Genomic DNA, 25,853 nt, shown 5'->3' on the forward strand with positions numbered 1-25,853 from the left:
GTCAGAGCTTTGAAGACCTTCCCTTTGGGCATGATCAGTGTCCTGGTTGCTTTAGAACAGTGCCCATGCACTAACACTTCTTCTAGAGCAGTCTGATGGCTAGGTGGGAAGATCTGGCTGGCTTGTTTGTATAACTTATACATAGAGCAATGGAATTGGTCTTTTAACCCCAAATATATTTTTCCTATCCACCATCTTTAATTCAGCCTTTTGGATTTCAAAGGATTTAGGGGAAGAAAAGTAGGGATATTGGTGTTCTCTGTGGCTAGATAAGACATTGTGGGAAGGCTCACGTCTTAAGCCCATAACACTGAAGTCAAAATTATAGTGGGGGGCACTAAAAGGAAAGTAATATAAGGCATGGTAAGAGGGTCTGGTTCATAGAGTACTGATTTTTACCATCAGCATTGAGGCTTTAAAATAATGATGTGTTTTTGGTGGCAACATCCACATATCTTCACTTCCTGCATAAGAAAGGGCTTTATTGGGAGCTGCATCCTCTTCAGTGTTTCCCAAACTTTATCTGATTATAAGAATCAGAGCTGGGGAGGAGAGCCTGGGTGGCTCAGTCCATTGAGCATCTGACTCTTGATTTCTGCTCAGATCATGATCTCATGGTTCATGAGATTGAGCCCCACATGGGGCACTGTGCTGACAGCATGGGGTCTGCTTGGGATTCTCTCTTCCCTCTCTCTGTGTGTCCCCTTACACCCTAAAAATAAACTTAAAAAAGAAAAGAATCAGTTAGGAACTTGGCAAAATGCTAATTTCCATTATCTTCCTATATAACCTATGATATAGCAGATTTGAGGTGGAACTCAAGAGTCAGTTTCTAACAGCTCTTTGTGATTCTTATGATAAGGTAAGTTGGAGAAACAATATGTTCACCTCAATTCTTGGCTCTCCCTTGCCCATATTTGGGCTGCCAAAAGCTCCTCAAACCCCAGCAACCTGTAGTTTATATGTTTGATTAGCAGAAAGTGATGTTGCCTCAAGGGTAGTAAGCTACTTAGATGCTCTAGGCTGCAAAAAGGAGATGGAGATAATAATTAAATATTGGGGAGTGTCAGAGCAATGAGAAAAACTTGAACAAGAAAAACAATTACATACTGACAACTTCATGAGCTGTTATTTTTATAAGCCTGTGAGCCTGATTCTTCGGTCATTTGTAAAAAGAGAAATATAAGATCAAATGGGAGTACTAGTGCCGCAGTAAAAAGGGAAATGGGGTTTGAACAAAGGAAATGGGGTTTATATGAGTTCACAAGACCTATATACCCTGTGCAATGTCCCCAATTTATTTTTGTCTGTAGATACACATGCCCACGTATGTGTATATACACATTTGTGGTTTCTTCTAGGAATTCAGTATGAGCATATGTTCTTTTTGAGGACCCACAAATTGTATTGATTACAAAAGTAATAGAAGGGCTTCACTATACACCTTCCAGAATGCCCATCATGTGAACCCCACTGAGTTTTTGTGAGAATTCAGTTTAGTATGCAAAGTGTATGTATCTGTTCATGTCCATCCTTACGCAGATTTACAAGGTATGAGCAAAAGTGGTCTTTTCTGAACATGCACACCAGAGTAAAGATATCCAGATGAGTGACCTCACCTTCAAAGCACTGCACAGAGCATTTTAGAGAAACCTCTGGAGATGTTTTCAGGGCTTCTTTTCAGGCATGACAAATACCTTTGGTAAGGGTTTTAATCAGTGAAAAATGACTGAAGAAAATTGACTTCAAGACTGTGTCTTAAGCAACAAACCAAGTTTGGTGATTCCAATTTATGGACAAAATTTTGATGTGACTATAGAAAGTAATGAGATTTATTTGCTTGTGTGGCTTGTAAATGAGTTCTGAAAGCAGATGATTCTCCTACAATAACTTTCTTGTTATACTTTAGGCATATCCCAAATTCTCATTTTATTGGGCTAGTGAGAAAGGAGAGAGGGCATAGAAAATCCAAGAATAGACAACATCTTTTTCTGTTCAGAGCTGATGTTTTTGTCACTTTAGATTTATTATTATTATATTATCATTATCATTATTATTTTACCTTGGTTAATGTTAAACCATTTAAGTCATTTGATCTGGGGAGGAGGGGGCAGGAAGGAGGCTCAGAACATACTGGATAGTAGGGAGTATTGTTTGTAAAGGTTAATTGCATTCACTGGATAATCTACATGTGGTTCTTTCCATCTGACTGAGACTGAGGGCATGTTCGTGTGTATGGGAGGGGTATGGTATAGGACTGAGATAGAGCTGCAAAGACCATTCCAAGAAGCAGCATGGTTGAGTAAAAAGCTGTGATGTGACCAATGGATATTAACACCTGGAACTAAACACAGAATGTTGTATCTCCAAAGATTCCAAAGGTTTTCCTAAAAATATGACCAACAACAGGGGGAGAAAAAGATACCCAGATTCCAAGGATCTCACGATGGTGCTGAAAACCTACGATGCCAGCTTCCTGGACTTTCTCAGAAGATGTTTGGTGTGAGTTTGTCATGGTGTCTTTGCCTCTAGGTGTCCTCTTAAACACTGTACTTTCCCACTCATTTGCTGGTGAAAGTCTGGGACTGGGACACAGTTATAAAAATAATAATAAATACTGACCATAGAGCTTGAAGTCTATATAATGCTTTCCCTCATCAGACTGCTCTCTTCCCTTCCTGTGTGATTAGCAAGTAGATGATTTGCTTAATTTTGAGATGTGGAGTCTGAGCTCAAACAGTGACTTGTCCTGGATTACAGTGTGTGGGTAGAACTTGCCTTCTTGGCCTCAAACTGCCAGACAGCAAGGTGAAGGCAGGTTCTGAATAGCTTTTGCTTCATGAACTGAAGTCAACCTCCTCTATGTTGTAACTGTTTACATACATACCCAGTGTATGTCTCTGGTTCCCTCCCTATTTCCCTAGGAAATAAAGCCTAAATCCTCTTTGTATTAAGGAATTAGGCAAGGGGTTATCTATAAACCATTTATTTTGTACAGCTTTTACAAACCTATAAGCTTATTTTGACTCTGAGAAATTAGGTTCTGTATTTCAGTCAAGTCACAGTGAAAAAAAGACCAGTAAAAAAAGCACTCAGAGCAGTGCCTAATTTAGAAGGTGTTTAGAACATGTTAGCTCTTGTCATTATTTTAAAAGAGGTTTTGCAAGTGTGTTTCCACTGAATGGCAAATAGATTAGCTGCATGATATTTGATAAGTCATTGTCTCTCTGTGGGCTTCAGTTTCCTTTTCTGTATAATACGGGTATTCCTAAGGTGCCTTCTAGTTATATCAGTCCTATAAGTGTTTAGCATTTTTAGAGACCATAGGTCTATGGCCTCTCATTCTTCCAGTGGGATGGAGTAGTTTTAGCAAAATACTCTTCTGGCATTTGTGCACTAGCTCAGCAGATAAGCCGTCAAGTACTTCTGAAGGTTGAGGGTCATGCTACTCATCTGTAGAATGGAGATAGAGAAGGATCCTGTACTCCATCATTATCTCCATGTCACCACCCACTGCCAGCTTCTTGCTGAGGCTATAAAATGAATGTGCTTTAACAAATGACAAAAACTCACTACTGAGACTGAGGTGAATTATCCATAAACCCCAGCCATCCAGAACACAGCTCAGAACCAAGAAAGAAATTATTTTCTTTTTTAGAGCAAAGGGCTGGCTGTTCACAACTTGCAAGGAGCAGTCACGCTAATGGGCCCATTATCTGATCATTCCTTTTTCTTTCCCTTCTTCTTCTTCTTTTTACTAATTAGCAAATTTTTGGAATGAGAGACTAGAAGTTTTGAGTCAAATTTAAGAGAGGTAAATGTAAAGTCCTGTGGGGAGTTGTAGCTTAACAGCAGTTCATTTGAAAAAGAACTGGGAGATTGAGTTGTTTATGAGCGTGATAAGTCTACAATATTAATGCCATCTACCTGCAGTTAAAAGCTATCCCCAGCGTGGTGGACACCAGTAAGACAATAGCTGGAATTTCCTATGCAGGAAGGTGGCAACCATATCATATGAGCAACACTTAGTAGCAATGTAAATGTTTTCGGATAGTTGGAGGATTGTAACATAAAATACAGGTGGGTTGTCCCATTCTCTATACAGTGGCCCCCCCTTACCCACGGTTTCACTTTCCATGGTTTCAGTTACTCACAGTCAACCGTGGTCCAGAAGCAGATGATCCTCCTTCTGACATCTCGTCAGAAGGTCATTGGTAGCCTAGCACTACATCACACTGCCTGTGTCATTCACCTCACTTCATCCCATCACATATGCATTTTATCATCTCACATCATAAGAAGGGTGAGTAAGACACTAGAAGATGTTTTGAGAGGAAGAGACCACATTCACATAATTTTTCTTATAGTATATTATTATACTTATTCTATTTTATTATTAGTTATTGTTGTGAATCTCTTACTGTGCCTAATTTATAAATTTTTATCATAGGTATGTGTATAGGAAAACACATAGTATATACAGATGTTTGTGCTGTCCAGTTTCACGCATCCACTGGGGGTGGAATGTATTACCCCATGGAGAAGGGGGGGACTACTGTAATGTTAGTAGGTAGAATTAGAACCTGGGTCTTTTATTAGTGTGCAAGTTCCTGGGAAGTGTAAATTTAGGCTCAATTAAAATGAAGAATTTTTAAAGAATTAGTTTTATCAATACTGGAATAGCTAATTATGTGAGTAAGTGCCTTGTCACTAAAAATACTCAAGAATAGCAAGATGAACCCATAACCAGCAAAGAAATTGAATCAGTTATCAAAAATCTCCCAACAGATAAGAGTCCAGGACCAGATGGCTTCCCAGGGGAGTTCTACCAGACATTTAAAGCAGAGATAATACCTATCCTTCTCAAGCTATTCCAAACAATAGAAAGGGAAGGAAAACTTCCAGACTCATTCTATGAAGGCAGTATTATTTTGATCCCTAAACCAGACAGAGACCCAGTAAAAAAAGAGAACTACAGGCCAATATCCTTGATGAATATGGATGCAAAAATTCTCAATAAGATACTAGCAAATCGAATTCAACAGCATATAAAAATAATTATTCACCATGATCAAGTGGGATTCATTCCTGGGATGCAGGGCTGGTTCAACATTCACAAATCAATCAACGTGATACATCACATTAATAAAAGAAAAGATAAGAACCATATGATCCTGTCAATTGATGCAGAAAAAGCATTTGACAAAATTCAGCATCCTTTCTTAATAAAAACCTTGAGAAAGTTGGGATAGAAGGAACATACTTAAACATCACAAAAGCCATTTATGAAAAGCCCACAGCTAACATCATCCTCAATGGTGAAAAACTGAGAGCTTTTTCCCTGAGATCAGGAACACGACAGGGATGTCCACTCTCATCGCTGTTGTTTAACATAGTGTTGGAAGTTCTAGCATCAGCAATCAGACAACAAAAGGAAATCAAAGGCATCAAAACTGGCAAAGATGAAGTCAAGCTTTCACTTTTTGCAGATGACATGATATTATACATGGAAAATCTGATAGACTCCACCAAGTCTGCTAGAACTGATACATGAATTCAGCAAAGTTGCAGGGTACAAAATCAATGTACAGAAATCAGTTGAATTCTTATACACTAATAATGAAGAAACAGAAAGACAAATAAAGAAACTGATCCCATTCACAATTGCATCAAGAGCATAAAATACCTAGGAATAAATCTAACCAAAAATGTAAAATCTGTATGCTGAAAACTATAGAAAGCTTATGAAGGACATTGAAGATGTAAAGAAGTGGAAAAAACATCCCGTGCTCATGGGTTGGAAGAATAAATATTGTTAAAATGTCAATACTACCCAAAGCTATCTACACATTCAATGCAATCCCAATCAAAATTGCACCAGCATTCTTCTCGAAACTAGAACAAGCAATCCTAAAATTCACATGGAACCACAAAAGGCCCCAAATAGCCAAAGTAATTTTGAAGAAGAAGGCCAAAGCAGGAGGCATCACAATCCCAGACTTTAGCCTCTACTACAAAGCTGTCATCATCAAGACAGCATGTTATTGGCACAAAAACAGACACATAGACCAATGGAATAGAATAGAAACCCCAGAACTAGACCCACAAAAGTATGGCCAACTAATCTTTGACAAATCAGGAAAGAATATCCAATGGGAAAAAGACAGTCTCTTTAACAAATGGTGCTGGGAAAACTGGACAGCAACATGCAGAAGAATGAAACTAGACCACTTTCTTATACCATTCACAAAAATAAACTCAAAATGGATAAAGGACCTGAACGTGAGACGAAACCATCAAAACCCTAGAGGAGAAAGCAGGAAAAGACCTCTCTGACTTCAGCCACAGCAATTTCTTACTTGACACATCCCCAAAGGCAAGGGAATTAAAAGCAAAAATGAACTATTGGGACCTCATGAAGATAAAAAGCTTCTGCACTGCAAAGGAAACAATCAACAAAACTAAAAGGCAACCAACGGAATGGGAAAAGATATTTGCAAATGACATATTGGACAAAGGGCTAGTATCCAAAATCTATAAAGAGCTCATCAAACTCCACACCTGAAAAACAAATAATCCAGTGAAGAAATGGGCAGAAAACATGAATAGACACTTCTCTAAAGAAGGCATCCAGATGGCCAACAGGCTCATGAAAAGATGCTCAACGTCACTCCTCATCAGGGAAATACAAATCAAAACCACACTCAGATATCATCTCACGCCAGTCAGAGTGGCCAAAATGAACAAATCAGAAGACTAGATGCTGGAGAGGATGTGGAGAAATGGGAACCCTTTTGCACTGTTGGTGGGAATGCAAACTGGTGCAGCCACTCTGGAAAACAGTGTGGAGGTTCCTCAAAAAATTAAAAATAGACCTACCCTATGACCCAGCAATAGCACTGCTAGGAATTTACCCAAGGGACACAGGAGTACTGATGCATAGGGGCACTTGTACCCCAATGTTTATAGCAGCACTCTCAACAATAGCCAAATTATGGAAAGAGCCTAAATGTCCATCAACTGATGAATGGATAAAGAAATTGTGGTTTATGTACACAATGGAGTACTACATAGCAATGAGAAAGAATGAAATATGGCCCTTTGTAGCAACGTGGATGGAACTGGAGAGTGTGATGCTAAGTGAAATAAGCCATACAGAGAAAGACAGATACCATATGTGTTCACTCTTCTGTGGATCCTGAGAAACTTAACAGAAACCCATGGGGGAGGGGAAGGAAAAAAAAAGAGGTTAGAGTGGGAGAGAGCCAAAGTATGAGAGACTCTAAAATCTGAGAATAAACTGAGGGTTGATGGAGGGTGGGAGGGAGGGGAGGGTAGGTGAGGGCATTGAAGATAGCATCTTTTGGGATGAGCGCTGGGTGTTGTATGGAGACCAATTTGACGATAAATTTCATATATTTAAAAAAATAAAGACAAGAATATTATAGCTAAAAAAAAAGAATAGCAAGATGATTCTGTGTTGAAGTTTCTGTCAGATGCCTTGTCACTGCATTGGAGGTTTGACTAGATTATACCCAAATCTCCTTATAAGCTTAATATTCTAGCATTCTATAATGTTCTGTGTGATATAATTGAAGTCCCAAGTTTTGGGAATTGAAATTAACCATGTCTTTGTTTTGATCTTAGTTTACTGAACCCTAAATCCCAAGTGGTTAAGATTTTCTATAATATTATAATATTTCTTTTGAGGGAATTTCCAGGAACTCTGGAAGATTTGGGCTCTCATATGTTCCCTGGTTTGTCATGCAAATTTCCTAAAAAGATTATTTTCATAGTTTCCAGGTACTTTATATGTTGTTATCTTTGATATCTATGATATCTTTGAAGTATAACGCAGCTTAGATTGGTTAAGAATGAACTATTTTTATTATACCTTATTGAGGTCGTCAGGGTCTTTTTAAATGTTTTCAACATTAGAAAGGGAAGCAAAACAATAACCCATGCTGGGCTTTGTTGGTGTATAGATGGGAACCTTCTCTTCGCATGACCCCTGACCAGGCCCTCAAGCATGCTTGGATCCATGAGCCACGGAATTTCAAACCACGGTCCAGGCCCCAGACCCTGAGGAAACCCAGTCTCTGTTTCCCCTCTGAGGCTCGGAAGGAAAAGGTTCAAGGGCATCATCCCTTGGGCAAAAAAGGTACAGTCAGTCCTGTTCCTATAGTCCAGGGATCGGGTACCTCTGGAGGATTGTATGTCAATTTCTCTGACCTCCACCTTGGATAATTATTCTGACTACATCACCAGGAGCCTGCCATTTCTCACTTTTGAGTATAACCTCTTTCAGGAGTCTTGCTTCTAGCTGGATTTGCCCCCTTTTTTGCCCTGTTATCATTAGGATTTTCCATTTTTCTCTGTCTTCAATTCTTTTCTTGTCCTTTCCTTTTCTTTCACTGTGTCCTCCTCTGGCTTGCCTATAATTAGCTTTTGAATTTTTATCAGACTGATTATGGCATTAGGCAGATATCTTTTATATGCAATATAGCCTCATGGTTATGTACATCATCCCTGGGGTCAGGTTGCCTGGGATTAATTCTGATTCTACCATTTACCAGGTGTAGGCCCTTGGGCAATTTAGTTAACTTCCCTGTGTCTCAGTTTCTTCATTTATGAGAATGAGAATAATGCCTATTCTCTATGGTTGTGAAAAGGCTCAAAGAAATTAATAAATGTAAAGTGCTTAGAATAATGCCTGACACAGAGAATGCTCTTTACAAATGAATTGTTTTTGTATCATTACTACCAGGATTTTCCCAAAGTGATTTATGGTCTAATAGAATATAATTCACATTTGAACACTTGTTCCTTCTGTCTTCTCTCTCCTTTGGCAGAGGTGACCATCAAAGAAGAGACCATAGACAAAATAAAAGGTGGCACCACTAAGCAGGTTCAGAATTCAGGTGATCAGCAGGGCATTCTCCAGCACACATCTGAAGTTGTCCAGTTGCCTCAGCTAACAGAAGCTTCCAGAAAGCCAGAGGCAGTTGTTGGACCAGAGGAGTCCAAAACCTCCCCAGGGCATCGAAGTAAAAACTCCTCATCCAAAAACATGAATATTTTACCACCTATTGTATGACCTTTGCTGAAGGTGTGTCCTGTTCCTTTCCACCAAGGATTTTTATTAGAGACAGCACTTATATTGTACAATATTACAGAGATTGTTGTTTTTTAATGCATAAAGGTTTTTTTTTTTTTTAAAAACTATTCATATGGCTAGTTAAGCATGATTCCTATTATGAGAGATGGGGGAGAATGTCCTTGCACCTACACTCCCTTCTTATGCCCTCAGATAAAACAATGTATGTGTGGGGTGGGGGTGGGGGGGGGGAGGGGTAAGTATTCAATGGTATAGTATCACTAATAGAACTCTAAATAAAAGAATTTTTTTTCTTTTCCCCACAAGACAGCTAACCTGTTAGGACTCTTATTTGAAAATGAAAATGAAAAACTAGTTTGAATTCAGCTATTAACTAGTTTAAGCAACAAAGGACATCTATTGGCTTATGTAATTGGGGAATCAGGAGGTGTAAGTAAGTGTAGTTTCAGGCACAGCAGAATCTAAAAGTTCAGACAAGGTCATAGGGCTCAGACTCCCTCATCACCTATTAGTTTTGCTTCTTTTTGTGGTTTTCATTCTAAAGACAAGCTCTGCCAAGATGTTAAAGTAACCACCGTTATCCAGTAAAAAGATGCAGTGCTGGCAGGAAAATCTCAGAAATTATTGGATTTGAACCAAGCACTATGTCTGAGATATTGGGATCCTGTGGTTGGCCAGCCTGGGTCACAAGCCTATACTGTGATGGTGGTAGCACCATGACTGATGCCTCTCTTGGACTGTGGAGTAGGGGACAGAATATTTCCCAAAGGAAGGGAAGTCGAGTAAATAACAGGATATGTTCATTCATCCAGCATCCTCAAAATCTAATCAGGTTCTTTTGGTTTACTAGTCCTTATCTACATGAATACATAATCTCTATATGATTGTAATTATAGAACAGATACAATTTTACAAGAAACTTCTTAAGATCATAACCTCATAAACAACATAGAAAATATACCTGATTTTATAGTTTTCCTTTTAATCACTGTGTCATATTCCATGAAGGGAGACACCTTTTACCCAGGAAAGGTGAAACAGAATGAGAATAGCAGAGGGTCAAAAGGAAATAGGAAAGATAAATATTCCAGGGGTTGACAGAATTGAGTAGAGCCCCCAAGAGATGGAATTAATACAGAAATTAGGAACCAAAGGAGAAAGTTTCTAGCAAGATCAAAAATATAAAATTTCACAGAAAGTTGAGGGTAAGAACAGAAAATGCCTTAGGTGGGAGAAATGTCCTAACAGGTGACTTGTCCCAGGTCCTATAGCCAGAAAAGTATAGACATGGCAATAGAACTCAGGTCTTCTGGACCTTTTTTGACACCAACTATGAATAAAATTGAGGAAGACCATTGTTCTACAGAGATAGGAGAAGAAGCCAAGTCCTCCATATCATAATGAGAATGATTCAGGTTGAATAGAAGATACTTTGTGATTTGCATGATTATAAAGGCTAAATAGTCTTATTCTTAGGGAACATTTTAAGGCCAGAGATCTGCAAGTTGTAGCACAGACAGGATACATAGAAACACCTTAGCAGGCCTCTCAGTCCAGCACTATTTTTCTTCTTGTTACCCATCTGATTATTTTTTAATTCCTGAAATTTCTTGACCTTATTGTCGATTGGATCCCAAGGAAACCAAACACCTGGAGTCCTTCCATTGTAATTTTTTTAATTTTGTGTCCTTGCTTGCATGGACGGGAAAATCTGCAAAATCCAGTGACTAGCATAAGATGACGTGTCTTTGATGTGAGTGGTATGATAGGGCTCTGTAAGGATATGGAGAGGAGAGCTGTGGAAGTAAGAAGGGATGGGGAGAAGGGAAAGCAGTGGGTGGGCGCCGATCACAGGTTCACCATCAGCCAGTCCAGCAGCTGCAGCCGTGTAACATTTCCCACCGCCTCGTCCAGCTGTCGCTCCTTCTCGTAGCGCAGCACCGACTGCAGGACCTCACCTACACTACGTCCTTTGTCCACAGCAGCAGCCGAGAGCTGAAGTAGCTGTGGAAAGGAAAGAAAGCAGTAGTGTAAGGACAGAGCATCCCAGGGCAGACCAGAAAGGGCCTGACAAGGCTAGAACAAAGAGGCTGGGCAGAACTTGGAAAACTTCGGAAGAAGGGGCTCCAATTAGATGCTGAGAAGACTTCCATAATTGGAAAGAAGAGATGTTAGCATCCACCTGTACATCATATGGAAAGTACGATCTCCCACCAAGACTAAATCTTGCTTCCTCCAGTAGGTATTTGGTCAAGGGTGATCTTGTTTTCTAAGACTTTTAAAGTTCTTAAGCTCACTGTAATATCATAAAACAGTCTTCCACCATTGTCCTAAGACCCACAAGGGCAGGGGTGAAATAACCAGAGGACAAACGGACATGTTGCTTTCCATGCCCCACAGAACAGAGAGCCTAGAATGCTAGAGCACAAGAGCAACTCAGAGATCCATTCAACCCTCATGAAGACATGGCTCAGAGAGGTGGTGAGACTTGTCAGTAATACAGTGCTAGAAATTAGCAGAAGCAACATGCATATCCAGATCTCTGAACCCCCTGTTCCTCTCTCTTTCCAAGCTCGAAATGAGAAAAATTAGCCAAAGCAATAATTCTGACCATATGAACACAGTACATCACCATTCATCTAAAGTAACCAGAGTTTTGGGCACCTGGGTGGCTCAGTTGGTTAAGCGTCTGACTCTTGGTTTCGGTTCAGGTCATGATCTCACACGGCTTCTTCATGGGTTCGAGCCCTGAATTGGGTTCTGTGCTGGGAGGGTGGTGCTTGCTTGGGATTCTCTCTCTGCCCCTCCCCCACTTGCACTGTTTCTGTCAAATAAAAACAACCAGATTTTTATTTTGTGTATTCTGCATCTGACTCTCTGAGAAAGAGTTAAAAGGAAAATAAATAGGCCAAGTATCAGGAGCTTTTCCAAAGGGGGAAATTTCCATGAGAGAGAATAAAGTAACATATGGATATTCTTAAAACAAATGGAAGGACCAAGTCAACAAAGAGAAGATATAATTTTAGAACTAAGAACATAAAATCCAAATGAAAACTTGTCAGATGGGCTAAATTGAATGAAGATGAGAGAGAAAAGTTAGTTAAATTAAAGATGGATTCATAGAAATAAACCACATTGAACAACATAAGAAATTGATTAAACTTTCTTCAATAAAACCTCTTTGAAAAAAATAAAGTGAGCTCAGGGACCTGTGGAATAATGCCAAAGGCCTTGCTTTTATGTCATTAGAGTTCCAAGAGAGGAATAAAGAGTTTGCAGAAAATATGCTGCAAGAAATAATGGATGAAAGTTTCCCCAACTTGCCAAGAGATATAACTGACAAATTCAAAAAGCTCAGTGAGCCTAAAATAAGATAAACCCAATGAAATTCACTTTAGGACCTGTCAAAATCAAATTGCTGAAAATTAAAGAAAAATCTGAAAGCAGTCAGAGAAAATGCTGCATTATTTTAAAAAGAATAATTCAAATGACAGCATATTTTGGTCAAAAACCAAAAATGTCAGAAGGAAATGGCACAACACTTTTAAGCACTAAAAAGAACTGCCAAATCGGAATCCTGTATCAAAAATTATACATCAGGAATAAGGTCAAAAAATGTTTATTTATTTATTTGAGAGAGACAGAGTGCCCACAAGCCAGGGAGGGGCAGAGAGAAAGGGAGGGAGAGAGAGAGAGAATCCCAAGCAGGCTCCATGCTGGCAGGGTAAAGCCTGATGTGGGGCTTGATCCCACGAACTGTGAGATCATGACCTGTGCTGACAGCTGAGCCTGGAGCCTGCTTTGGTTCTGTGTCTCGCTCTCTCTCTGCCCCTCCCCTGCTTGCACTCTGTCTCTCTTTCTCAAAAATAAATAAAATATTTTTTAAGTCATGGCCAGAAATTGTGTTCTAATTCTTCAGGCAAAAGGAAAATTATGTCAGAAGGAAACTGGGAACATCAGGAATGAATGATGAACAACAGAAACAGTAAAAATCTCAATAATAAATTTTCTCTGTTCTTTAAAATACTGGCATACCTTGAAGATATTGTGGGTTCAGTTCAAGACCACCATAATAAAGTGATATCACACTTTATATAAAGTGAGTCAATTTTTTTATCACAATAAAGTGAGTCAAACCAAAAAAATATAATAGTATGTTTACACTATTGTTTACACTATACTAATAGTTACACTATATGTTTACACTATACTAATAGTATAATAGTGCATATAATAGTATGTTTACACTATTAAGTGTGCAACAGCATATGTCCAGAAAACAATGTACATAATTAAAAAATACTTTATTGCTAAAAAATGTCAACCATTATTTGAGTTTTCAGTGAATTTTTATCACTGATTACAGATCATCATAAAAAATATAATAGTGAAAAAGTTTGAAATATTTTGAGAATTACCCAAATGAGACACAGACACACAGAGTGAGCAAATACTGCTGGGAAAATGGCACCAACAGACTTGCCAGATATAGGGTTGCTACAAACCTTTGAATTTGTGAAAAATGCAATACCTGCAAAGCACAACAAAGTGAGGCACAATAAAATGAGGTGTGACTTTATTTTTTATAATTGAAAGCAAAAATAACATTGTCTAAGGATTTTTCTAATATATATGTAGATTACATTACATATATGTAGATTACATGTAGATTACATTAAATAACTACAACGTAAGGGAGAAGGTAATGAGACCTATAAAGTAGTAAGATTTCTACACCACAGTTTAAGTGGCAACTATTGATTCTACATAGACTCTAAAAAGTATGTATATTGTAATCCTTAGGGAAACTACTTGAAAAACAACACAGAGATATAGTCAAAAACACAATAAATTAAAACAGAATACTAAAAAAAAAAATGAAATAATCCAAAAGGTGGCAACAAATGGGGGAAAAGGAGGTAAATTAGAACAGTTGACCCAAATCCAAACATATCAATAATTAGGCTAAATGTAAATGATGTAAACATACCAACTGTCAGAATGGATTAAAAAAAAACATGACTAGACTATATATTACCTACAAAAAAAAAAAAAACCTCTTCAAATGATATAGGTAAGTTAAAAGTAAAAATATTGAAAAAAATGTATCATTGAAACATCAACTGAAAAAAAGTTAGAACCTCAACATTTATGGACAAGTGATTGTTTAAAAAGGGGAAAGATAATTCATAAGGGCCAGCTCTCCATTTGTCTTTTCAACAAATGATACTGAGACAACTCATATCCACATGCAACAGGTGAATTTCGATGCCTTCCTCATATTATACACAAAAATGAACTCAATGTGGATCACAGACCAAAATATAAGAGCTGAAATTATCAAAGAAAACAAAGGAGAAAATCTTCATGGCTGGGTTAGGTCAGGGTTTCTCAATCTGGTCCTATTTACGTGATGGGCCAGGTAATTCTGTGTTGTGGGCTGTACTGTGCATTCTAGGATGTTTAGCAGCATCCCTGGCCTCTTCCACTAGACCCAAGTAGCAACTCCCTCTCAGCTGGTGACACAACAAAATATATCTCTAGACATTGCCAAATGTCCCCTGGGGGCAAAACTGCTTCCAGTTGAGAACCACTGGGGTAGGCAAGAATTTATTAGATATAACATCAAAAAGCACAAGCAATATGTTTTCACTCTTATGTGGATCCTGAGAAACTTAACAGAAGACCATGGAGGAGGGGAAGGAAAAAAAAAGTTAGAGAGGGAGGGAGTCAAGCCATAAGAGACTCTTAAAAACTGAGAATAAACTGAGGGTTGATAGGGGGTGGGAGGGAGGGGAAAGTGGGTGATGGGCATTGAGGAGGGCACCTTTTGGGATGAGCATTGGGTGTTGTATGGAAACCAATTTGACAATAAATTTCTATTAAAAAACACAAGCAATAAAGGGAAAAAATAAATTAGATCTTATAATTGAAAACTTTTGCTCTTCAAAAGACTCCATTGAGTAAGAAGACAAACTGTAGACTGAGAGAAAATATGTGCAAATCATTTATATCTGATAAAGGACTTGGATCCAGAATATATAAGGAATTCTTGCAACTTGGTTAAGAAGAAACCAACCCAGTCAAAATATAGGCAAAAGAGGAGCACCTTGGTGGCTCAGTTGGTTAAGTGTCCGACTTCAGCTCAGGTTATGATCTCACGGTTCATGAGTTCAAGCCCTGCATCAGGCTCTGCGCTGACAGCTCAGAGCCTGCTTAGAATCCTCTGTCTCCCTCTCTCTCTGCCCCTCCCCTGCTTGTGCTCTCTAAAATAAATAAACATTAACAAAAATATATGGGTAAAAGATTCGCGCAGACAACTCACCAAAAATATATATGAATGGTTAATGAGCACATAAAATGATGTTTAACATTTTTAGTCACTTCAATGTATGTCTATCAAATTAAATCTACAGTGAAATACCATTATAACAACTATAACAAAAAAATAATGTTGACAAAAATATGGAGAAACTGAAACCCACATACACTGCTGGTGGGAATGTAAAATGGTACAGCTATCTTGGAAAACAGTTTGGAAGTTTCTTAAGAATCATGCTAACCATAACATGTAGCAATCCCACTGCTTGTTACCCAAGAGAAATGAGAACATGTGTCCACACAAAGACTTGTATGTGAGTATTCATAATAGCATTATTCATAATAGCAAAAAAGTGAAAATAATCCAAATTTCCAGTACCTAATGAATGGATAAACAAAATGCATTATATATCCATTTCATGAAATTCAGCAATAAAGAAAAATGAACTACTGATACATACTACAACATGGATAAACCTCAAAAATATTATGCTTAGTGTGTGTAGTCTTTTACAGATGTAAAAGACTGCATATTTTATGGCTCCATTATAGAAAATGAAAGAAAGGTAAACCTATGATGATGGAAAACATAAATGGTTACATGTGGCTGGGGGACAGAAACAGAAATGTACCCTAGAAAGTTCTGAGATAGAGAAGTAAGGAGTTCCTAGACTTACCAGATATTAAAACACATTACTGAATAGCAGTAATTAAAACAGTATGCTAGTAAAATACTAGGAATGGACAATTCAATGTAACAGAACAGAAAATTCAAGAAAAGAACCAACAACCTGTAGCACCTAGAAAAAAATAAGAGCTTGCATTCCTACCTCATACCTTATATACAAATGAATTGAAAATGGATCAAAGTCTTAAATATTTTTAAAAATCATAAAAGTACTAGAAGAAAACATTGGTAATTTTTGTTAACATCCTGTAGTGAGCATGTTTTCCAAAATATGACATGAAACTTAGAAACAAAATTTTAAAATGCCTTATATTTGACTACATAAACATTTAAAAAATTTTATATGGCAAAACAAACTAAAACAAAACAAAAACACCAATCAAAAGACAAGTGACAAAAAATGTATTTAATATCATAAAGGCTAATTTTCTTGCATATATAAAACTCTTATAGGTCAATAAGAAAGAGAGTAGCAACCCAGTAGAAAAATGGGCAGAGGTTATGAACAAAATTCATCCATGAAAAAGGAAATTCAAGTGGCTCTCAAACTTTTCTAATAAGAAAGGTGCAAAACAAGGCAACATTTGGCACTTACTAATCGGTTAAAGCATGGGAAATGGGCACTCTCATATTGTTTTAATAGGAGTGCAAATTGGTACAAGCTCTATAGAAGGCAATTTGGAAATATATATCTAATATACAAATACATTTCTCTGAGACATCTTGAAATTCTTTTCCTAGGTATTTAGCACATACAGATACATTTGAATCTGTATGTTTAGCATTATTTTTGGACAAAATATTAGCAACTGAAATGTCCATATATAGGAGAGTGGTTAAATATCCTTATACAATAATATATAGCCAGTAAGAAAAATGTGGCAGGTAATATGTTGTGGAAGAGAATATATATATATATATATATATATATATATATATATATATATATGTATATATTGACTTAAGGAAAAGATATATACCTATAAGCATTTGCTTGTATATGCATATGTATTTCTGGAAGGATAAAGAAGAAATTAATCAGAAACGTTTTCTCCAGGGAGGGCAATGGGTTGGGAGATAAGGATAGAAAAAATCCTTAATTTCACTGTGCCTTTTGTGCCTTTGGATGTAGTACTATATACATATTATCTATTCAAATATGGATACAAATTTGTTTAAAGAAATTGGGTTCATGGGCATCACAGTGTTACAGCATTAGCATGGAGTATTTCCATATCTCCCCTTCTGCCAAAAAAAAAATCTCAAATAATTTTCAGGTAGTTTCTTTGATGTATACTTCATACAACTGTTACTAAAAATATACTGATATTCAATGCAAACCTACTTATTAGTTGAGATTTGGACATGCTGTTGCCCATCCTTTCCATTCTTTCCCTTTAATAAAATAGATGATCATCTTTATCTTTACACTGGGCAAAGATGTATGTATGTGTGTATGTGTTTGTGTGTATAAGAGGAATGCAAGTATGTTGCTTCATTTTAATTAAGTATATTACAGACATTCTAATTCAAAATAATATAAAACCAGAATGTGTTATGTATGTTATGTATAATGGGTTTGACTTACAATATGGCTATAGAACAAAAGCACTTCACATATCATACACATGAAACCTACGCTCCTTTTTAGATTTTTTTCTTCAGTCTAAAGCTTTTGTGAATATAGGCCCCTCTACTAATTGTTGTGTATCAAAATAGTTGTCTTTTACAGACTGGAAAAACTGTAAAGAGACAGAACCTGCCAAGAACTCTTAGGGATATATCTAGGATTGGAACCCCATGTTATATCCTCTAGCCCAAACTTAAATGTACACACATATGGCCTGGGGATTTTGCTAAAATTGAGTTTCTAATTCAGTAGGGCAAGAATATAGCCTGAGATTCTGTACTTATAACAAGCTCCCAGGTGATGCCAGTGCTGTTGGTCCATAGACACACTTTAGTTCCAAGTTTATAAATCACAGAGTTTCTTATATAGTATAGCCTCTTCTGTATGTCGTACAATCCTGTGCCTTTTCAGCAATCAGATAAACAAAGTAACCCAGTTACAAGGGTTACCAATACCACTTATTCTTCCACATCCTCTGGTTTCTATGAGGATGAATTATTTTTATAAATAATTCCAACCTCTTGTGCCATGCTTACTACTTACTTGGTGCTATTCTATTTCTCTCAATTGAAATGAAATTATCAAAAGCCCTAAGTGTGTGGTGTGTGTATGTGTATATGTGTGGTAGGGATGGTCTCTATTCCTTAATTCCTCTACATTACCATGAAGCAGCAACTTGAATAAGTATTCATGCTTTCCAGCCTCAAAATTTGATTTCAGGGAAGGATTCCAGATAACAGCATGAAAAGATCCTGAACTCACCTCTGCCCACAAACACAACAAATCTACAGCTACATATGGAATAAGTCCCTCTGAAAAGGACCCAAAAGCTAGCTGAACAGTGCTTCCACAAGAGAATATAGAAGGACCACATCAAGATGGGTAGGAGAGGCAGTTAGACATGGTCTAGCAAGAAAATGCACAGTGAGCTACACTCAGGAGTTGTCTCATAATATGAAGCTTGTCCCTGAGAAGTGAGGGGTTTGTGCCCCATATCAGACACCCAACCCTAATGAACTGTGCTAGAGAAGTAAGCTCTTAACATACCTGGCCTTAAAAACCAACAGTGTTTACTCCCAGGAGAACCAAATGGCTATAGGGAATGAAAAATATGCTCTTAAATGGTTTGTATACAAACCCACTCATCCTGGAACATAGCACAAAAGCAACAGTTTGAAAGGCTCCTAGACTTTATGCAAAGGAGACTCATTTCTTAATATTAAAGCATCTGCCACAGAAGCAGAAACCTACTGGGACTCTCAGGATGAAGGCAGGTGCTATTTTTGTGTTTTCCTTCTGCCTTGTTGGTGCCAATACTGGCAGATATCATTTTCACACCACCCACAGGCCTGCTAGCTCCAGTGAGAGCACCCTGTTCCTGCACACTGCAGCCATGGCTCACCATGCCACAGCCAATGGATAGGCACAAACCACAAAAGGGATGCTCTTTGAGCACCTGGATCTGGGGGCCAAGGGGAATTGCATTTCTGGGCCCTATGGGTCTGCAACAAAGAGACAGTCCTTGGCAGGCTACCACCCCATGGCACTGCACAGACAGCAGACTGAAACACATCTTCAGTCTTCATGTGAAAAAGGCCTTGCCACAGTTTGTTGATATCTCTTAAAAAGGAGCTTGAGCACATGTCTAAATACATGAATTTTGCAACTATTGCCCAGGAAGACCTCCAGATCTCCTGGTCTGGAAGTCTTCAGGGATTACAACTGTGGGTATATTTACATACCTTAAAAGTTGCTGCCTGAGGATCTGGCTTACAATTAACCTGAAACTAGGCAATGTCTGAGATCCCTCCCTTTGGAACACTGACAGATGTGGGCACACCCTCAACAACTGGGACCTATTAAGAACAATCCAAGTGAGGTTCCAGTCCACATGGTGGTGAAATAGGGGAACCCGAAGTTCCCTCATCCCTCAAGCACAGCAGTGTTGAGGCCAGAGGACTTGGAACTCCAAGAGTACAGGCTGCGGAGTGGCAGAGACATCTCCAAGAGCCCACGGGGACAACTTGGCAGACCATAGGTATGTGATTGCAAACTGGGAGAGATAAAATGGGTGGCATAGGAACAGAGGGGAGGGATCCCCTTCTGTGAAGAGATAAAAGGAAGAGAGAGGCTGTGGAAGTGTAGGATTGTATTTGGACAAGAGAAAATCACAGACCAGGGAATGGACAAAATGGAGAAAGAATCAACTTCTAACTGCAGGGCTTTCTCTGGACTGGGGCCAGCTGCCCTGTTCATGCACCTGGGGAGGAGGGGAGCCAGTCCCAGGCTTGGTAACTAGCTCAGAGGTGCAGTCTGCAGTCAGAGAAAGCAATTCCCTCCCTTGAGTGCTGTGGGAAGAAGGCACAGAGCCATTCCAAGGCCAAAAGACCCTGCAGGTGCCCGCCAACCAGAGGCCTTTGTTGGCTGGCTGGGTGGAGTGGCACTACCCTGGAACTGGGGCATGCAGAGTGGGATCCTTTAAGACACTGGGGTTTGAATCCAAGCCGAGCACCTGGGAGGTACAGGAGACTGCGGACTGGAACAAAACAGCCTGCTCACACACACGTGGCACTGTGAGGAGCCAGAGGCCCTTTGTTGGCTGGCTGGCTGGAGTACTACTTCCCTGAAACCAGGGTGTGCAGAGCAAGATCCTTTAAGACATTGGGGTTTGAATCCCAGCTGAGCACCTGGGGGGCACAGGAGACTGTGGAGCAGAACAAACTGGCCTGCTCATGCCTGCATGGCACTGTAAAGATGGTCTGAACAGAGTGGTTTGGGACACCCAGTCTGGGGAGGAGAGAATGGGGTTTTGCCATTTTTCTCCCCATCACCAACAAGGTGGGATTTCAGGGAATGGACAAGGGGCCCACAGTGGAGGTGGGACATGCCTATGCCACACCACACCCATCCATGACTGGTAACTGTGTACCCACCAGAGCAAGATTGACACTGACTGAACCAGACGGCCCCTCGTCCAGATTAGGGCAGCCACTGGTCCCAAGGGTTATGTCAATGAACAAATCAAAGCACACCTGGTGGAAGGTCCAAACCACCACTACAAGTAGGGAGATAAAGCAACCAGAGTCACAACAACAGCTAACATGTAACACACTCCAAAAACACCTCCTGAAGGGCCAGGCCCTGGACATCACATGACCCCTTTTTAATATAGTAGTGCTTGCAGGTACAGGACACATAACAAGCTACTAAAACACATAAGGGACAGAAAACTAGCCAAAATAATGAAACAGAAGAATTCTGAAAAGAAATTCCAGGAAGAAATGACAGCTAGAGAATTGCTTAAAACAGACAAAAACAATATATCTGATCAAGAATTTAGAATAATAGCCATAAGAATAATCACTGGTTTTGAAAAAAACATAGAAGACAGCAGAGAATCTATTGCTGCAGAGATCAAGGAACTAAAAAACAGTCACAATGAATTAAGAAATGTAAATAAGGTGCAAAACAAATAAGGTGCAAAATAAACTAGATTCAGTGACAGCAAGGATAGAAGAAGCAGAGGGGAGAATATGTGAAGCAGAAGATAAAATTATGGAAAATGATGAAGCTGAGAAAAAGAGATAAGAAAGTACTAGACCATGAGGGGAAAATTAGAGAACTAAGTAGTTCAATGAAACATAATAATATCTGTATCATAGGAGTGCCAAAAGAAGAAGAAGAGAGAGAAAGGGGAAGAAGGTTTATTGAACAAATTATGGCTGAGAACTTCCCTAATCTGGGGAAGGGAGCAGACATCCAAATCCAGGAGGCACAGACAACTCCCTTCAGATTTAACAGGAATAGGTCTTCTCCACAGCATATCATAATGCAACTGGAAAAATACAAAGATAAAGAGAGAATTCTGAAAGCAGCTAGGGACAAACGGGCCTTAACCTACAAGGGTAGACACATCAAGGGTAGTAGCAGACCTGTCCACTAAAACTCGGCAGAAGGGAGTGGAAGGAAATATTCAATGTGCTGAATAGGAAAAATATGCAGCCAATAATCCTTTATCCAGCAAGACTGTCATTCAGAATAGAAGGAAAGATAAAGGATTTCCCAGACAAACAAAAACTAAAGGAGTTTATGACCACTAAACCAGCCCTACAAGAGATCCTAAGGGAGACCTTGTGAGTGGAATGCTGCAAAGACTACAAAGGACCAGAGACACCACCACAAGCATGAAACCTACAGATAATACAATGACATTAAATCCGTATCTTTCAATAATAATGCTGAATGTAAATAGACTAAATGCTCTAATCAAAAGACATAGGGTATCAGAATGGATAAAAAACCAAGATCCATCTATATGCTGTCTACAGGAGACCCATTTTAGACCTGACGACACCTTCAGATTGAAAGTGAGGGGATGGAGAACCATCTATCATGCTATTGGAAGTCAAAAGAAAGCTGGAGTAGCCATATTTGTATCAGACAAACTAGATTCTAAACTAAAGGTTGTAACAAGATATGAAGAAGGGGATTATATCATAATTACAGGGTCTATCCATCAAGAAGAGCTAACAATTATAAATTTTTATGCCCCCAACTTGGAGACTTCCAAATATATAAATCAATTAATCACAAATATAAACAATCTTTTTGATAAGAATCTGGTAACTGCAGGTGGCTTTAATACTCCACTTAGAGCAATGGACAGATCATCTAGGCAGAAAATCAATAAAGAAACAATGGCCCTGAATGATACACTGGACCAGATGGACTTGACAGATATACTCAGAACTTTTCATCCAAAAGCTGCAGAATACACATTCTTCTCAAGTGCACATGGAACATTCTCCAAGATAGATCACATACTGGGTCACAAAACAGCCCTCAAAAAACATAAAAGAATTGAGATCACACTGTGCATATTTTCAGATCACAATGCTATGAAACTTGAGATCAACCACAAGAAAAAAATTTGGAAAATCTCCAAATGCATGGAGGTTAAAGAACGTCCTACAAAGAATGAATGGGTCAACCAGGCAATTAGAGAAGAAATTTAAAAATATATGGAAGCAAATTAAAATGAAAACACAACAATCCAAACCCTTTGGGATGCAGCAAAGGAGTCCTAAGAAGAAAATACATTGCAATCCAGGCCTATCACAAGAAACAATAAAAATCCTAAATATAAAATATAACTTCACACCTAAAGGAACTAGAAGCAGAACAGCAAATAAACTCCAAGGCCAGTAGAAGAAGAAGAGAAATAATAAAGATTAGAGCAGAAATAAACAATATAGAACCCCCCCCCAAAAAAAAACCAACCCAACCAGTAGAACAGATAAATGAATCTAAGAGCTGTTTTTTTGAAAAAATAAAGTTGATAAATCCCTAGCCAGACTTCTCAAAAAGAAAACAGAGAGGATCCAAATAGATAAAATCACAAATGAAAAAGGACAGATCACAACCAACACCACAGAAATACAAACAATTATTAAAGAATACTATGAAAAATTATATGCCAACAAACTGGAAAACCTGGAAGAAATGGACAAATTCCTAGACACCCACACACTACCAAAACTCAAACAGGGAGAAATAGAAAATTCGAACAGACCCATAACCATCCAAGGAATTGAATCAGTTATCAAAAATCTCCCAACAAATAAGAGACCTGGGCCAGATGGCTTCCCAGGGGAATTCTACCAGACATTTAAAACAGAGTTAATACCGATCTTCTCAAGCTGTTCCAAAAAACAGAAATGGAAGGAAAGCTTCCAGACTCATTCTATGAAACCAGCATTACCTTGATTCCCAAACTAGACAGAGACTCCACAAAAAGGGAGAGTTACAGGCCAATATTCCTGATGAACACAGATGCAAAAATTCTCAACAAGATACTAGCAAATTGAATTCAAGTGTATTAAAAGAATTATTCACCATGATCAAGTGGGATTCATTCCTGGGTTGCAAGGTTGGTTCAATATTTGCAAATCAATCAATGTGTACAGCACGTTAATAGAAGAAAGGATAATAACCATATGATCCTGTCAATAGATGCAGAAAAAGCATTTGACAAAATAAAGCATCCTTTCTTAATAAAAACCTTCAAGAAAACTGGGATAGAAGGAACATACCTTAACATCATAAAAGACATATATGAAAAGTCCACAGGTAATATCATCCTCAATGGGGAAAAACTGAGAGCTTTCCCTCTGAGATCAGGAACATGGCAGGGATGTCCACTCTCACCACTGTTGTTTAACATAGTGTTGGAAGTCCTAGCTTCAGCAATCGGATGACAAAATAAAAGCCATCCAAATTGGCAAAGAAGTCAAACTTTCACTTTTTGCAGATGACATGATACTCTACATGGAAAACCCAAGACTCCACAAAAAAGCCACTAGAACTGATACATGAACTCAGCAAAGTTGCAGGATACAAAAATCAATGCACAGAAATCGGTTGCATTTCTATACGTCAATAATGAAGCAACAGAAAACCAAGAAATTGATCCCATTTACAATGCACTAAGAAACATAAAATAACAAGGAATAAACCTAACCAAAGATGTAAAATATCTGTATGCTGAAAACTATAGAAAACTTATGAAAGAAATTGAAGAAGACACAAAGAAATGGAAAAACATTCCATGCTTATGGATTGGAAGAACAAATATTATTAAAATGTCAAGGGGCACCTGGGGGGCTCAGTCGGTTAAGTGGCTGACTTCGGCTCAGGTCATGATCTCGCGGTCCGTGAGTTCAAGCCCCGCGTCGGGCTCCGTGCTGATAGCTCAGAGCCTGGAGCCTGTTTCAGATTCTGTGTCTCCCTCTCTCTGACCCTCCCCCATTCATGCTCTGTCTCTCTCTGTCTCAAAAATAAATAAACGTTAAAAAAAATTAAAAATAAAATAAAATGTCAATACTACCCAAAGCAATCTACACATTCAATGCAATCCCAATCAAAACTGCACTGGTATTATTCTCAAAGCTAGAACAAACAATCCTAAAATTTGTATGGAACCACAAAAGACCCCAAATAGCCAAAGCAATGTTGAAAAAGAAAACCAAATAAGAGGCATCACAATGCTGGACTTTAGCCTCTACTACAAAGCTGTAATCATCAAGGCAGTATGGTATTGGCACAAAAACAGACATATATAATAGAGAAACCAGAACTGGACACACAAAATATATGGACAACTAATCTTTGACAAAGCAGGAAAGAGTATCCATTGGAAAACAGTCTCTTTAGCAAATGGTGCTGGGAGAACTAGACAAGCAACATGCAGAAGAATGAAACTGGACCACTTTCTTACACCACACACAAAAATAAATTCAAAATGGATGAAGGACCTAAATGTGAGACAGTAAACCATCAAACCCTAGAGGAGAAAACAGGCAACAATCTCTTTGATCTCAGCCACAGCAATTTCTTGCTCGACATGTCTCTGAAGGCAAGGGAAATCAAAGCAAAAATGAACTATTGGGACCTCTTCAAAATAAAAAGCTTCCGCACAGGGAAGGAAACAACAAAACTAATAGGCAACTGATGGAATAGAAGATATTTGCAAATGACATATCAGATAAAGGGTTAGTGTCCAAAATCTACAAAGAACTTACCAAACTCAACACCCGAAAAACAAATAACCTGATGAGGAAATGGGCAGAATGGAATGTCACTTTTCCAAATAAGACATTCAGATGGCTAACAGACACATGAAAAGATGCTCAACATCACTCATCATCAGGGAAATACAAATCAAAACCACACTGAGATACCACCTCACACTGGTCAGAGTGGCTAAAATGAACAACTCAGGAAACAACAGATGTTAGTGAGGATGTAGAGAAACAGGAACCCTCTTGCACTGTGGGAATGCAAACTGGTGCAGTCACTCTGGGAAACAGTGTGGAGGTTCCTAAAGAAATTAAAAATAGAACTACCCTATGATCCAGCAATAGTACTACTAGGAATTTATCCAAAGAATAAAGGAGTGCTGATTCATAGGGGCACATGTACTCCAATGTTTATAGCAGTGATTTCAACAATAGCCAAATTATGGAAAGAGCCCAACTGATGAATGGATAAAGAAGATGTGGTTTATATATACAATGGAATACTACTTGGCAGTGAGA

The 25,853-nt window shown here is 38.5% G+C and overlaps 2 protein-coding genes across 8 annotated transcripts in view; one reads left to right on the top strand and one right to left on the bottom strand.

The window, feature by feature from the left end:
- The window catches only part of DYRK4 (dual specificity tyrosine phosphorylation regulated kinase 4), a 52,354-nt gene extending 43,184 nt beyond the window's left edge, over positions 1-9,170 (top strand). For 4 of the 5 annotated variants that reach the window (XM_042991614.1, XM_042991615.1, XM_042991616.1 and 1 more), the window contains 3 exons: positions 2,373-2,502; positions 7,986-8,161; positions 8,853-9,170. In XM_042991614.1, the coding sequence (XP_042847548.1) occupies positions 2,373-2,502; positions 7,986-8,161; positions 8,853-9,097 (551 nt within the window). In that variant the 3' untranslated portion in view covers positions 9,098-9,170. Of the gene's footprint in view, positions 1-2,372; positions 2,503-4,146; positions 4,304-7,985; positions 8,162-8,852 lie in introns of those variants that run through there. The other variant, XM_042991618.1, reaches the window with a different exon arrangement.
- Positions 9,171-10,773: 1,603 nt separating this feature from the next.
- AKAP3 (A-kinase anchoring protein 3) overlaps positions 10,774-25,853 on the bottom strand; it is a 48,069-nt gene continuing 32,989 nt past the window's right edge. For all 3 annotated transcript variants that reach the window (XM_007089653.3, XM_007089650.3, XM_042991619.1), the window contains exon 6: positions 10,774-11,122. In XM_007089653.3, coding sequence (XP_007089715.1) covers positions 10,967-11,122 — 156 coding nt within the window. In that variant the 3' untranslated portion in view covers positions 10,774-10,966. The remainder of the gene's footprint in view (positions 11,123-25,853) is intronic.

The sequence above is a fragment of the Panthera tigris genome, chromosome B4 (assembly GCF_018350195.1).
Source record: "Panthera tigris isolate Pti1 chromosome B4, P.tigris_Pti1_mat1.1, whole genome shotgun sequence".
In the NCBI taxonomy this organism is placed as follows: Eukaryota; Metazoa; Chordata; class Mammalia; order Carnivora; family Felidae; genus Panthera; species Panthera tigris.